This window comes from Macaca mulatta, chromosome 9, assembly GCF_049350105.2.
Source record: "Macaca mulatta isolate MMU2019108-1 chromosome 9, T2T-MMU8v2.0, whole genome shotgun sequence".
NCBI classification, from domain to species: Eukaryota; Metazoa; Chordata; class Mammalia; order Primates; family Cercopithecidae; genus Macaca; species Macaca mulatta.
The window spans coordinates 74,443,130-74,455,487 of record NC_133414.1 but is presented as its reverse complement, the minus strand read 5'-3'; the positions used below and the strand labels follow the sequence as shown (position 1 = coordinate 74,455,487).

The 12,358-nt window shown below is 43.5% G+C and overlaps 2 protein-coding genes across 8 annotated transcripts in view; one reads left to right on the top strand and one right to left on the bottom strand.

The window, feature by feature from the left end:
- SAMD8 (sterile alpha motif domain containing 8) overlaps positions 1 to 12,358 on the top strand; it is a 73,541-nt gene that overhangs the window by 45,397 nt on the left and 15,786 nt on the right. For all 7 annotated transcript variants that reach the window (XM_077946531.1, XM_001096809.5, XM_077946533.1 and 4 more), the window contains one exon: positions 10,518 to 10,613. In XM_077946531.1, the coding sequence (XP_077802657.1) occupies positions 10,518 to 10,613 (96 nt within the window). The remainder of the gene's footprint in view (positions 1 to 10,517; positions 10,614 to 12,358) is intronic.
- Positions 5,304 to 12,358, bottom strand: part of LOC144331131 (uncharacterized) — a 53,186-nt gene continuing 46,131 nt past the window's right edge. Inside the window, exon 3 of the mRNA XM_077946535.1 lies at positions 5,304 to 5,649. Coding sequence (XP_077802661.1) covers positions 5,541 to 5,649 — 109 coding nt within the window. The 3' untranslated portion in view covers positions 5,304 to 5,540. The remainder of the gene's footprint in view (positions 5,650 to 12,358) is intronic.

Here is a 12,358-nt window from a genome sequence, read left to right as displayed (position 1 = left end):
GTCATTCTTGTTGTTGTATTGAGAATACCCTGGGAGTGTGGGTGGGGATCTAGGGATCATTTAAGAATTTATTAAATTCATCTAGTTAAAGATGTTAGATTGGATGAGAACAGTGGTAGAGGTGGTATGAAAGAGTCAAATTCTATATATATTTTGAAATTAGAACAGAATTTGCTGATGGATTTGATGAATTAATAGAGAGAAGTCAAATATTTTTCCAAGATGTTTTTGTTTTTTGAGACAGGGTCTCATTGTGTTCTCCAGGCTGGAGTTTAGTGGTGCAGTCATAGATCACCGTAATCTCAAATTCCTAGGCTCAAGTGATCTCCTTACTTAGCCTCCTGAGTCACTACGACTACGGGTGTGTGCCACCACACCTGCCTGATTTTTAAATCTTTGGTAGAAATGGGGTTTTGCTATGTTGCCTAGGCTGGTCTCAAACTTTTAGCCTCAAGTGATCCTCCCTTCTCTGCCTCCCAAAGCACTGGGACTGTTGGCGTGAGCTACCACCCCCAGCCTATTCCAAGATTTTTAACCTGAGCATCTGTAAAGATGGAGTTGCCATTTACAGAGATGGGAAAACTGTGGAAGGAACTGACCTGGAGGGAAAATTAAGGGTTTGGTTTTCGACATGTCAGGTTTGAGATATGTTTTATAGCAAAATCAGATGTCAAGTAAGAGATAGAAATATGAGCAGAAGTTCAGAGAGATTGAGACAGAAATCTAGGCTAAGATTTGGGAATGGGCAGAGAGAGAGAATAGTATGCCAGAAGCCAAGCCAAAAAAGAAAGTATTTTAAGAAGTTAGGAGGCCAGGCGCGGTGGCTCACGTCTGTAATCCCAGCACTTTGGGAGGCCGAGGCGGGCGGATCACAAGGTCAGAAGTTCGAGACCAACCCAGCCAACATAGTGAAACCCTGTCTGTACTAAAAATACAAAAATTAGCTGGGCATGGTGGCACCCGCCTGTAGTCCCAGCTATTCGGGAGGCTGAGGCAGGAGAATTGCTTGAACATGGGAGGCGGAGGTTGTGGTGAGCTGAGATTGTGCCACTGTACTCCAGCCTGGGTGACAGAGCAAGACTCCATCTCGAAAAAAAAAAAGAAGTTAGGAACAATTGGCTGTATCAGATGCAGCTGAGAGGTCAAGTTAGATGAGGATAATTGACCATTGGCTTTAGCAACATGTTGGTCATCAGTGACTATGACAAGAGTTAATAAGGGCAAAATGGGTTATAATGGGTTCAGGAGAGAATGTGAGATGTATTGGAATTTACATGAAAGTACTCCACAAATATGAAACAACATGAGTGCAACAGTATTTGTTGTGACATTAATTGTAATAATTATAAATATTATAAATCTAAATGCTTACCCATGGGGAGCTGGTTGAATAGACTATCATACATCTATACAGTGGAATACTATTTAATCATAGAAAAGAATGAAGACAATTTCTGTGAACTGATACAAAACAATTTGCAGGAAAAACTCAGCAACAGTAGCACTATGAGCACACAGATCATGGTTTTAAAATACTATTCCCAGGCCAGGTACGGTGGCTGACTCCTGTAATCCCAGCATTTGGGGAGGCCCAGGCGGGAGGATTGCTTGAGCCCAGGAGTTCTAGCACAGCCTGGACAACATAGTGAGATCCAGTCTCTACAAAAAATTAAAAATTAGCTAGGTGTGATGGTTTATGCCTGCAGTCCCAGCTACTTCAGAGGCTGAGGCAGGAGGATCACTTGAGTCCAAGAGATCAAGGCTGTAGTGAGCTGTGATCATGCCACTGCACTCCAGCCTGGGCAACAAAGCGACACCTTTTGTTTGTCTCAGTAAGTGAGTAAGTAAACAAATAAATACATACCATTCCTCACTAAAACGAACCAGACCAGGGCTGAGACCAAACAAACAAAAATAGTGGGGTGAGAGGGGAAGCTCTTCAAGAATAATATGAACAAATAAATGTGGACGGCATGATTATTCTGCCTCCTCGAGTGTATTCAGGCAAGTCATCAGTAGATGATAAAATCTATTATTAGGTGAAAGGCCACTGAGGGGGAGCTTATTCACATGATCTGAAAGTTTCATCTCACATATTACTTAATTACAGAGGGAATGAGGTAGCTTTACAGTGGCAAGATCTGACATGCATCACCTTAACCAAATGATCAAATGTGGCATCACAGTGGGACAAGCAGACATTATGTGCATTGGACGTGATGTCCACAGCATCACCTCTGTAATCATCTTGTCCAAAAATAAAAAACTTTAACCTGTATCTAATCACAAAGAAACAATCAGACAAATCCAGAACATGGAATATTCTACAAGACAGCTGATGTGGACTCTTAAAATGTCAGTGTCATGGCAGGCAAAATCCAGGGGGAAATGTAAGGGAAATTGAAGAGACAACCAAGAGAAACATGAACTTTAATTAGATCCTATATCAAGAAAAGAAAAATACTGCTATAAAGGACATTTTTGGGACAATTAGGAAAATTGGAATATGGACTGCATGTTAAATGATACTAAATCAGTGTTACAATTTCCTAGGTGTGATAGTGTATTGGGTTATGAGGAGGATATCGTTGTTCCTAGAGAAACAAAGGGGAGAAGTGTCATAATGTCTGCAACTTACTTCGGGGAGAGGTTCACCTCCCCGAAAAGAGTATGTGTGTATATGTATGTAGGTATGTATAGAAAGAATGAAAGAAGGCAGATGTGGCAAAATGTTATTTATTGTAAATGATGAGTTTAGGTGAAAAATATAGTGTTGATTCTGTTAACTTTTTTTGTAGGATCAGAATTTTTCAACTTAAAAGAATTAGGCAAAGAAATGAGAGAGAGAGAGAGAAAATGGAAACAAGAGAAATTGGAGAAAAAGTCTTTCCTGTAGGGGCAAGTTTTCCTAGAAGGGCAGCAGAGAAATGGAGCTGTAGCTTGGGCAGGAGTGGGGAAGGATCTAGTGTCAAGAGGGCGTTTGTTCGTTTTTGTTTTTTTGATTGGCTATATAATAGCATGTTTGTTGTATTAATAATAAGAATGACTCAATGTGGGGGGGCAATGATGGCAGAGGAAAGAGAGGGTACAATGTTAGAAAGTGCCCTTCAGTAGATGAAAAGGAATGGGACCTTGTGGCTGGGAGAGGCTGGCCTTAGGCCCTTGGGCTGTTCCTTCATAACAGAGGGGAAGATCGAAAATAGGAAAACAGGTAGAGAGTTGCCATATGTGATGGTGGAGCACAAGGAAGTGCTGTCCTGATTGTTTTTATTTTCTCTGTGTAAAGACAGTGAGAATGGAGAGGAGGATGGAGGTTTGAGGAGGAAGGATAAGATGTATAAAATTAGCCATCTAGGAGAGTAGGAGAGTGAATAGACTTGTGTAATGCAGTAGCAGCATTTAATGGTCTCCTTGAGGTTAGTAGTCGCATTAGCATTATGTGTGTTTACCAGCCTCATTCAACAACAGATACAGGTATGGAATAGGTGGAAAACTGGATTTAAGCAGGGTTGAGTTTTGCTAGGCAGTACAATGAAGGGAAAAGTGGCAAGGGAGTGGTTATAATGAGGGACCATGGACTGATATGGATGAGGAAAGAAGTAAGGCCGGGTGCGGTGTCTCATGCCTATAATCCCAGCACTTTGGGAGGCTGAGGCAGGTGGATCACCTGAGGTTGGGAGTTCGAGACCAGCCTAACATGAAAAAACCCCATCTCTACTAAAAATTCAAAATTAGCCAACGTGGTGGTGCATACCTATAATCCCAGCTACTCGGGAGGCTGAGGCAGGAGAATTGCTTGAATCTGAGAGGCGGAGGTTGTGGTGAGCTGAGATCACATTGTACTCCAGCATGGGCAACAAGAGCGAAACTCTGTCTCAAAAAAAAAAAAAGAAAAGAAAAAAAGAAGAAAGTAAAGGATATACAGTAGATGAAAAAATAGTAAACAAAAAACAAGCAAAAAATAAAAATAAAAAAACAAAGCATAGTAGGAGAGCAGGAAATGGTCCAGTAGAACAATGAGGCTTTTATTATTTTGAAGTATACTGGTTGGGTGCAGTGGCTCATGCCTGTAATCCCAGCACTTTGGGAGGCCGAGGCAAGTGGATCACCTGAGGTCAGGAATTCAAGACCAGCTTGGCCAACATGGCGAAACCCTGTCTGTACTAAAAATACAAAAATTAGCCGGGTGTGGTGGCATGCGCCTGTAATCCCAGCTACTCTGGAGGCTGAGGCAGAAGAATTGCTTGAACCTGGGAGGTGGACTTTGCAGTGAACCGAGATCACACCATTGCACTCCAGCCTGGGTGACAGAGCAAGACTCTGTCTCAAAAAAATAATAATAATAAAATAAAGTATACAATTAAGTGGTTTTTAGTGTATTTACAAAGTTGTACAGCCATCACCACTAATTCCAGAACATTTTCTTTCCTGGGAAGAAACTCATACCTATTAGCAGTCATACGCTGTTCCTTCCTTTCTTCAGACCCTACCAACCACTAATCTACTTTGTTTCTATGAATTTGTCTATTCTGGACATTTCATATAAGTGGAACCATACAATATCGGGTCTTTCTGTGTCACTCAGCACAACATTTTCAAGATTCATCCATACCGTAGCGTGTATCAGCACTACCTTCCTTCTTAATACCAAATAATATTCCACTGTATGGATGTACCAATTTTGTTTATCCATTTATCAGTTGATAGGTGTTTGTGTTGTTTCTACTTTTTGGCTATTATTAATAATGCTGCTATGAACATTCATGTGCAAAGTTTTTTTGTTTTTGTTTTTGTTTTTTTGTTTTTTTTTTTTTTTGAGACGGAGTCTCGCTCTGCCGCCCAGGCTGGAGTGCAGTGGCCGGATCTCAGCTCACTGCAAGCTCCGCCTCCCGGGTTTATGCCATTCTCCTGCCTCAGCCTCCCGAGTAGCTGGGACTACAGGCGCCCGCCACCTCGCCCGGCTAGTTTTTTGTATTTTTTAGTAGAGACGGGGTTTCACCGTGTTAGCCAGGATGGTCTCGATCTCCTGACCTCGTGATCCGCCCGTCTCGGCCTCCCAAAGTGCTGGGATTACAGGCTTGAGCCACCGCGCCTGGCCTGTTTTTGTTTTTTGAGACAGAGTCTCACTGTTACCCAGGCTGGAGTGCAGTGGTGTGATCTCAACTCACTGCAACCTCCATTTCCTGGGTCAAACGGTTCTCATGCCTCAGCCTCCTGAGTAGCTAGGATTACAGGCGCACACCATCACACCCAGCTAATTTTTGTATTTTTAGCAGAAAAGGGGTTTCACCATGTTGGCCAGGCTGGTCTCGAACTCCTGACCTTAAGACATCTGCCCACCTCGGCCCCCCAAAGTGCTAGGATTACACGTGTGAGCCACCACGCCCAGCAGGACATATATTATCAATTTGCAGTGATGATTTCAAACCAAATTTTGCCTAACTCTTTTTACATGCTATGCCACTCACTGAAACTCCATGGTCTTAAACATCTAAACTTTATTCATAGGAGAATGGTAGCAGATGATGTCAGTGTTCCTTCTATATCCCCTCAGATCTCTTTTCCATTTTCTTGCACATGGATACTCCCAACATCCAGCAGATATGTCTGTGTTGGAGGGCTGCTCTTGGGCTGCTGGAGCAACTTTGCCTGCTTGAAGAGAAAGCCAAAAAGTACTTGGAAATTTACTTCCCACCAGCAGCTGTCCTTAACCAGTGACTCACTTCTCTTTGCCCTGGTTGGGACGACATTTAGATTGGACCTACACTGTCCCAAATTCCCCATAAGCCTAAGCCAAAGTTACCCTTTCCTGAGTTCTCCACGGAGCTTTGCTTGATGTCTCACCCTTGCTTTGCTTCCTTGCCTTCTAATCTCATAACCCACTGCCCTGTGGGCTTTCTTTGAGAACATTTCCCTGTAATTGACTTTCATACTGATGTTTGTTTCAGGGTCTGCTTCTGAAACTTACTTTATACAAATCCAAGATGTTCACCACATAGAAACAGAAAATTAGAAGGAAATAGGAATGTTTCTAGAGGCAGGCCCACCTACGGCAGTGAGAAGTGAGAGCTGATAACCTTAGTAGCAAGGGAGGAAACAGAAGCACTATAAAAAGCAAACATAAATAATGGAAAAACTACATCAATCTGGGGCTTAACTGTCCTTCATTTTTCAGTAGTCTCCGAGGTCATTACCATATACAGTGTAATAATCAGTGTTCATAGTGATGACTCTACTAAGGAAAATTAATTAATTAATTAATTTATTTATTTATTTATTTATTTATTTTGAGACGGAGTCTTGCTCTGTCGCCCAGGCTGGAGTGCAGTGGTGCAATTTCGGCTCACCTCAAGCTCCACCTCCCGGGTTGACACTATTCTCCTGCCTCAGCCTCCCGAGTAGCTGGCACTACAGGCGCCCGCCACCACGCCCAGCTAATTTTTTTGTGTGTTTTTTAGTAAGAGACAGGGTTTCACTGTGTTAGCCAGGATGATCTCGATCTCCTGACCTCGTGATCTGCCCACCTCGGCCTCCCAAAGTGCTGGGATTACAGGCATAAGCCACCGCGCCCTGCCAAGAAAATTAAATTATATCCAGAAAAAAGGCGTATCCATGTATAATGCATTTTAAAAGCTTAGCTCAAAAATAATACGAGGGATTGAATACACATTTGACAGGTTCCTCACAACAGTCCACTGAAATGACAGTAAAAGAGTGAAGAAACTGTATAATCCCATGAAAGCAAAAACAGTGCTAATAATGAAAGTTTGGAAAGTGGAACACTAAGTACCTGTTGTGAAGTTGGGGGTGGAAGGTGGCCCTGCCCAAGAGGTAAGTTTATTTGTACTTCAGAGCTCCGATAAAACAGAAAGTACCAAGCATCACTCAAGCCCAGGTATAGATAGGAGCTAAGTAGGGGAGAATTGGTTAAAAATCTCCTTAAGCCTGGGCAACATGGTGAAACCCTTTCTCTACAAAAAGTACAAAAATTAGCCAGGCATGGTGGAGTGTGCTGTAGTCCCAGCTACTGGGGAATCTGAGGTGGGAGGATGGCTTGATCCCAGGAGGCGGAGGTTGCAGTTAGTGGAGGTTGCAGTTAGCCGAGATTGCCCCACTGCACTGCAGCCTGGGCAACAGAGTGAGACCCTGTCTCAAAAAAAAAAAAAAAAAAAAAGAAAATCTACTTAAGCTTTTAGACCTGCTCTACTCTGATAGAAGACTAGTGGTCTGTTCTCTAGAGCAGTTGAATGTGAAGCACTGTTGACTTAGGGATACCATGTCCAGATGAGAACAGAGCTGCAGTGTTTTAAAGAGGATTCATTAAAAGTCTATATACCAATCATAGAGACTTCTAGCTCCCTTCCTTAAGTAGCCAGACATTTCCCATCTCCCTTCCCACCCAACCCCAGTCTTCCAAGAAGGATAAGATTCCTTTCCTTGGAAAACCTGGAGAAAAACACTGTAAATAACTGGTTGGGATATCCTTATCTAATCAACCAGATCCCTGTGCACTCTGAGTGCGCAGAGAAACCTGAAACTTGACAAAGCTCAGTCTATGCCCACAGAATGTCTCATCATCTGTGAATGTAAAGTCTCATCATCTGTGCAGAATGTAAAGTCTCATCATCTGTGAAGTCACAGAATGACTTCACAGAATGTAAAGTCACAGTACTTTACTGTCAAATATGAATGGTCAGTCAAGAAACCAGACGTCTGAGAAAAACATTAACACAAACAGGAAAAAAGAAAGTAAATTGGAAAACACAAAATAGGGAGCAGATGAACACTTAAAAAAAACTTTTGTGTTTTCAAGAGAAATAAGAGATGTTGCATTCTATGACAGTAATGAGAGGCCCAAAGAAAATTCAGAGAAAAACAGCTTTTGGGAAAAAAAACATGAAAGAGATTTAAAATCCAGCAGGGGCTGGGCATGGTGGCTCACACCTGTAATCCTTTGGGAGCGCTTTGGGAGGCTGATTTGGCCGGATCATCTGAGGTCAGGCATTTGAGACCAGCCTGGCCAATATGGCAAAACCCCATCTCTGCTAAAAATGCAAAAATTAGCCAGGTGTGGTGGCAGGTGCCTGTAATCCCAGCTACTCGGGAGGCTGAGGCAGGGAGAATTGCTTGAACCCAGGAGGCAGAAGTTGCAGTCAGCCAAGATCACGTCACTACAGTCCAGCCTGGGCAACAGAGCAAGACTCCGTCTCAAAAAAAAAAAAAAAAAACCCAGCAGGATCGGCCAGGTGCCATGGCTCACACCTATAATCCTAGTCCAAGGCAAGTGGATCACTTGAGGTCAGGAGTTCGAGACCAGCCTAGCCAACATTGTGAAACCCGTTCTCTGCTAACAAAAATTAGCTGCGCATGGTGGTGGGCACCTGTAATCCTGGCTACTTGGGAGGCTGAGGCACAAAAATTGCTTGAACTCAGGAGGCAGAGGTTTCAATGAGCCAAGATTGCATCATTGCACTCTAGCCTGGGCAACAAAGCGAGACTCTGGATGCAGAACTGCCCACAAAGGACAATGAGAGAAAGGCCCATTTCTCACGTGAAGTGCTCATTTCAGAGTGCAAACAATCGAGGTTTGAACTCGATGCTTTTTTGTTGTTGTTGTTGTTTTTGAAACAGGGTCTTGCCCTGTCACCCAGGTTGCAGTACAGTGGCGCCATCACGGTTTACTGCAGCCTAGACCGCCCAGGGCCCAAGTGATCCTCCCACCTCAGCCGCCTAAGTAGCTGGGACTACAGGCCCGTGAAACCATGCCTGGCTAATTTTTTGTATTTTTTGTATGTGGTCTCACTTTGTTGCCCAGGCTGGTCTCAACCTCCTGAGCTCAAGTGATCCTCCCGTCTCAGCCTTCCAAAGTGCTGAGATTACAGGCATGAGCCACTGCGCCTGGCCCTTCATTTGTTTTTTGTTTTATCTCTTTCTCTCTATCCTCCCTTGTTTTGGAACCCTGTTTTTTAAATCTGTTTTCCATTTGTCCCTTTTTCCTCCTCACAAAACAGCTCCTATGATTACCCACTAATAAATGACAGGTCACTTTAAGAAAGAAAAAGGAGAGAGGGAGAGAAAAAGAGAGAAAGAGACTGGGCACAGTGGATCACGCCTGTAATCCCAGCACTTTGGGAGGCTGAGGTGGGCCAACTACTTGAACTCAGGAGTTCAGGAGACCAGCCTGGGCAACATGATGAACACCCCCAACTCCCGGGTCTCTACAAAAAATACAAAAATTAGCCAGACGTGGTGCTGTACAACTCGAAGTCCCAGCTACTTGGAAGGCTGAGATGGGAGGATGGCTTGAGCCTGGGAGGCAGAGGTTGTAGTGAGCCGAGGTTTCATCACTGCCTCCAGCCTAGGTGACAGAACCAGACCCTGTATCAAAAAAGAAAAAAAGAAAGACGGAGGAAAGAAGGAAGGGAGGAAGAAAGGAAGGGGAAGGAGACTGAAACAAAGTGAAATAGTCCAAATAGGTCATCTCTGGGTGCCAGGAATACTGATGTTTTTTTTTATTTTTTGGACATTTCTACTAAAAACTTTTCTACAATGACCTGTTAATTTTATAACTAGGGAAATAGTTATTTAAAAAAAGAGGCCGGGCGCGGTGGCTCACGCCTGTAATCCCAGCACTTTGGGAGGCCGAGGCAGGCGGATCACAAGGTCAGGAGATCGAGACCATCCTGGCTAACACGGTGAAACCCCGTTTCTACTAAAAATACAAAAAATTAGCCAGGTGCGGTGCGGGCGCCTGTAGTCCCAGCTACTCAGGAGGCTGAGGCAGGAGAATGGCGTGAACCCGGGGGGCGGAGCTTGCAGTGAGCCGAGATCCGGCCACTGCACTCCAGGCTGGGCGACAGAGCGAGACTCCGTCTCAAAAAAAAAAAAAAAAAGAAAACATGGCCGGGCACGGTGGCTCACGCCTGTAATCCCAGCACTTTGATAGGCCAAGGCAGGTAGATCACAAGCTCAGGATTTCAAGACCAGCCTGGCCAAGATGGTTAAAACCTGTCTCTATTAAAAATACAAAAAAATTAGCCGGGCGTGGTGGTGGGCACCTGTAGTCCCGGGTACTCAGGAGGCTGAGGCAGAGAACTGCTTGAACCCGGGAGGTGGAGATTGCAGTGAGCCGAGATCACGCCACTGCACTCCAGCCTGGGCCACAGAGCGAGAGTCCATCTCAAAGAAAAAAAAATTCCTTTCTTGTACAACTTTTTGTAATTCTCTGAAGCTAATAAATTCTTTTTTTTTTTTTTCCCCTCTGGTATTTGCTGTCAGTCACTTCTTTATAGAGAACCCTGACTGGGAATCAGTGGACGAGAAACAGGTTCTGATAGGTGGGGGTACTTTATGACACAGATTTTTTCTTCCAGTTTCTCCAAATATCATCTTCTGAAAGGGATAAAAGTTATATAAAACCAATTTTAAGGTCATTATTAAAAGAGCACCTTACTGAAAAGGGTGGCATCATTCACATATATACTTCTTCAATTCAAAATCATTTTTTTCTGTTGCAGCGTTCCTAGAATCCCATGGGCCTTTGCCATGACGGAAGTATGTGGCATGATTCTGTGCTATATTTGGCTCCTGGTTCTTCTTCTTCACAAGCACAGGTACCTCATTACTCCATTAAAATACTGAAAATATTTTAATTGTTGTATCAATACCATAAAATCTTATCTTTCTCTTTGCATTTCCTTGTTAATTTCCTTCTCTGGTCATTGTGACATAGTTATTAACAAAGGATTTTGAGTTTGATCAGTAAGAGTCAGCCTAAGATAATATCTACATATTTAGTAATAATCCTGAATGCATTTTGCAAGGAAAGATCAGAGATGCCCTGTGCCTGATCATGCTCATCTCTGATCTAAAAAAAGGTAAGAGGCCTGGCGCGGTGGCTCATGCCTGTAATCCCAGCACTTTGGGAGGCCAAGGTGGGTGGATCACCTGGGGTTAGGAGTTTGAGACAAGCCTGACCAACATGGAGAAATCCCATCTCTACTGAAAATACAAAATTAGCTGGGTGTGGTAGCGCATGCCTGTAATCCCAGCTACTCAGGAGGCTGAGGCAGGAGAATCGCTTGAACCCTTGGGTCGGAGGTTGCAGTGAGCTGAGATCCCGCCATTGCACTCCAGCCTGGGCAAGAAGAGTGAAACTCCATCTCAAAAAAAAAAAAAAGAAAAAGAAAGATAAGAAAACCTTATCTTTCTTTAGAAACTAACTGGAAATGTTACTTTCTGTAGAAGGATAGAAACTCTTCCAAGGACATTCTTTGGTCACATGTTTAGATGGAAGAAATTTTCTCTGCTTGGAGGAGGCCCATTAAAAAAGAGATTATTGGCTGGGTGTAGTGGCTCACGCCTGTAATCCCAGCACTTTGGGAGTCCAAGGCAGTCGGATCACGAGGTCAGGAGATCGAGACCATCCTGGCTAACACGGTAAAACCCTGTCTCTACTAAAAATACAAAATTAGCCGGGCATGGTGGCAGGTACTTGTAGTCCCAGCTACTTGGGAGACTGAGACTGGAGAATGGCGTGAACCCGGGAGGCGGAGCTTTGCACTCCACTGCACTCCAGCCTGGGTGACAGAGCGAGACTTCATCTCAACAACAACAACAAATGATTCGTCAAGCACAGTGGCACATGCCTGTAACCCTAGCACTTTGAGAGACTGAGGCAAGAGGATTGCTTGAACCCAGGTGTTCGAGACCAGCCTGGGAAACATGGGGAGACCCTGTCTCTACAAAAAATTTAAAGATGAACCAGGTGTGGTGGCACATGCCCATAGTCCCAGCTTCTCAGGAGGCTGAGGTGGGAGGATTGCTTGAGCCCAGGAGGTCAGGGTTGCAGTGAGCTGAGATTGTGCCGCTGTACTCCAGTCTGGGTGACAGAGCCAGACCCTGTCTCCAAAAAAAGAAAAGATTATTTTGCACAACATGTACATATATACTTCTTCTTCACATATATACTTCACATATATACTTCTGGTTTACTTCAGATGGTATAGGAAGTTGCTAAATGGGAAAGTGCTTCTTGGTATTTTCGCCAAAAAATACAGAGGAAAGAATTTATTTACTTTAATTTTATTTATTTTTACTGCTTCTTGTGGAGCAGGGCTAACTCACAGGGAGTGTACCCAGAGTCAGCAAGGAATAATTTTTTTAATTAAAAAAAGGAGGCCTGAGGGGCTCCTTTCCTAGTTTAATGGGCAGGAAGAATTAGTGGATTTAAGTAAAAAAAACAAGGCATTGTAAGCAAAAAATTTAAAGACAAAATTAGGAGATATTGCCTAAGAGCTCCTGAGGGGGTTAAAAAATTATAGATATGTGAGCTTTTGAGATTGTTTAAAGAAAAAAA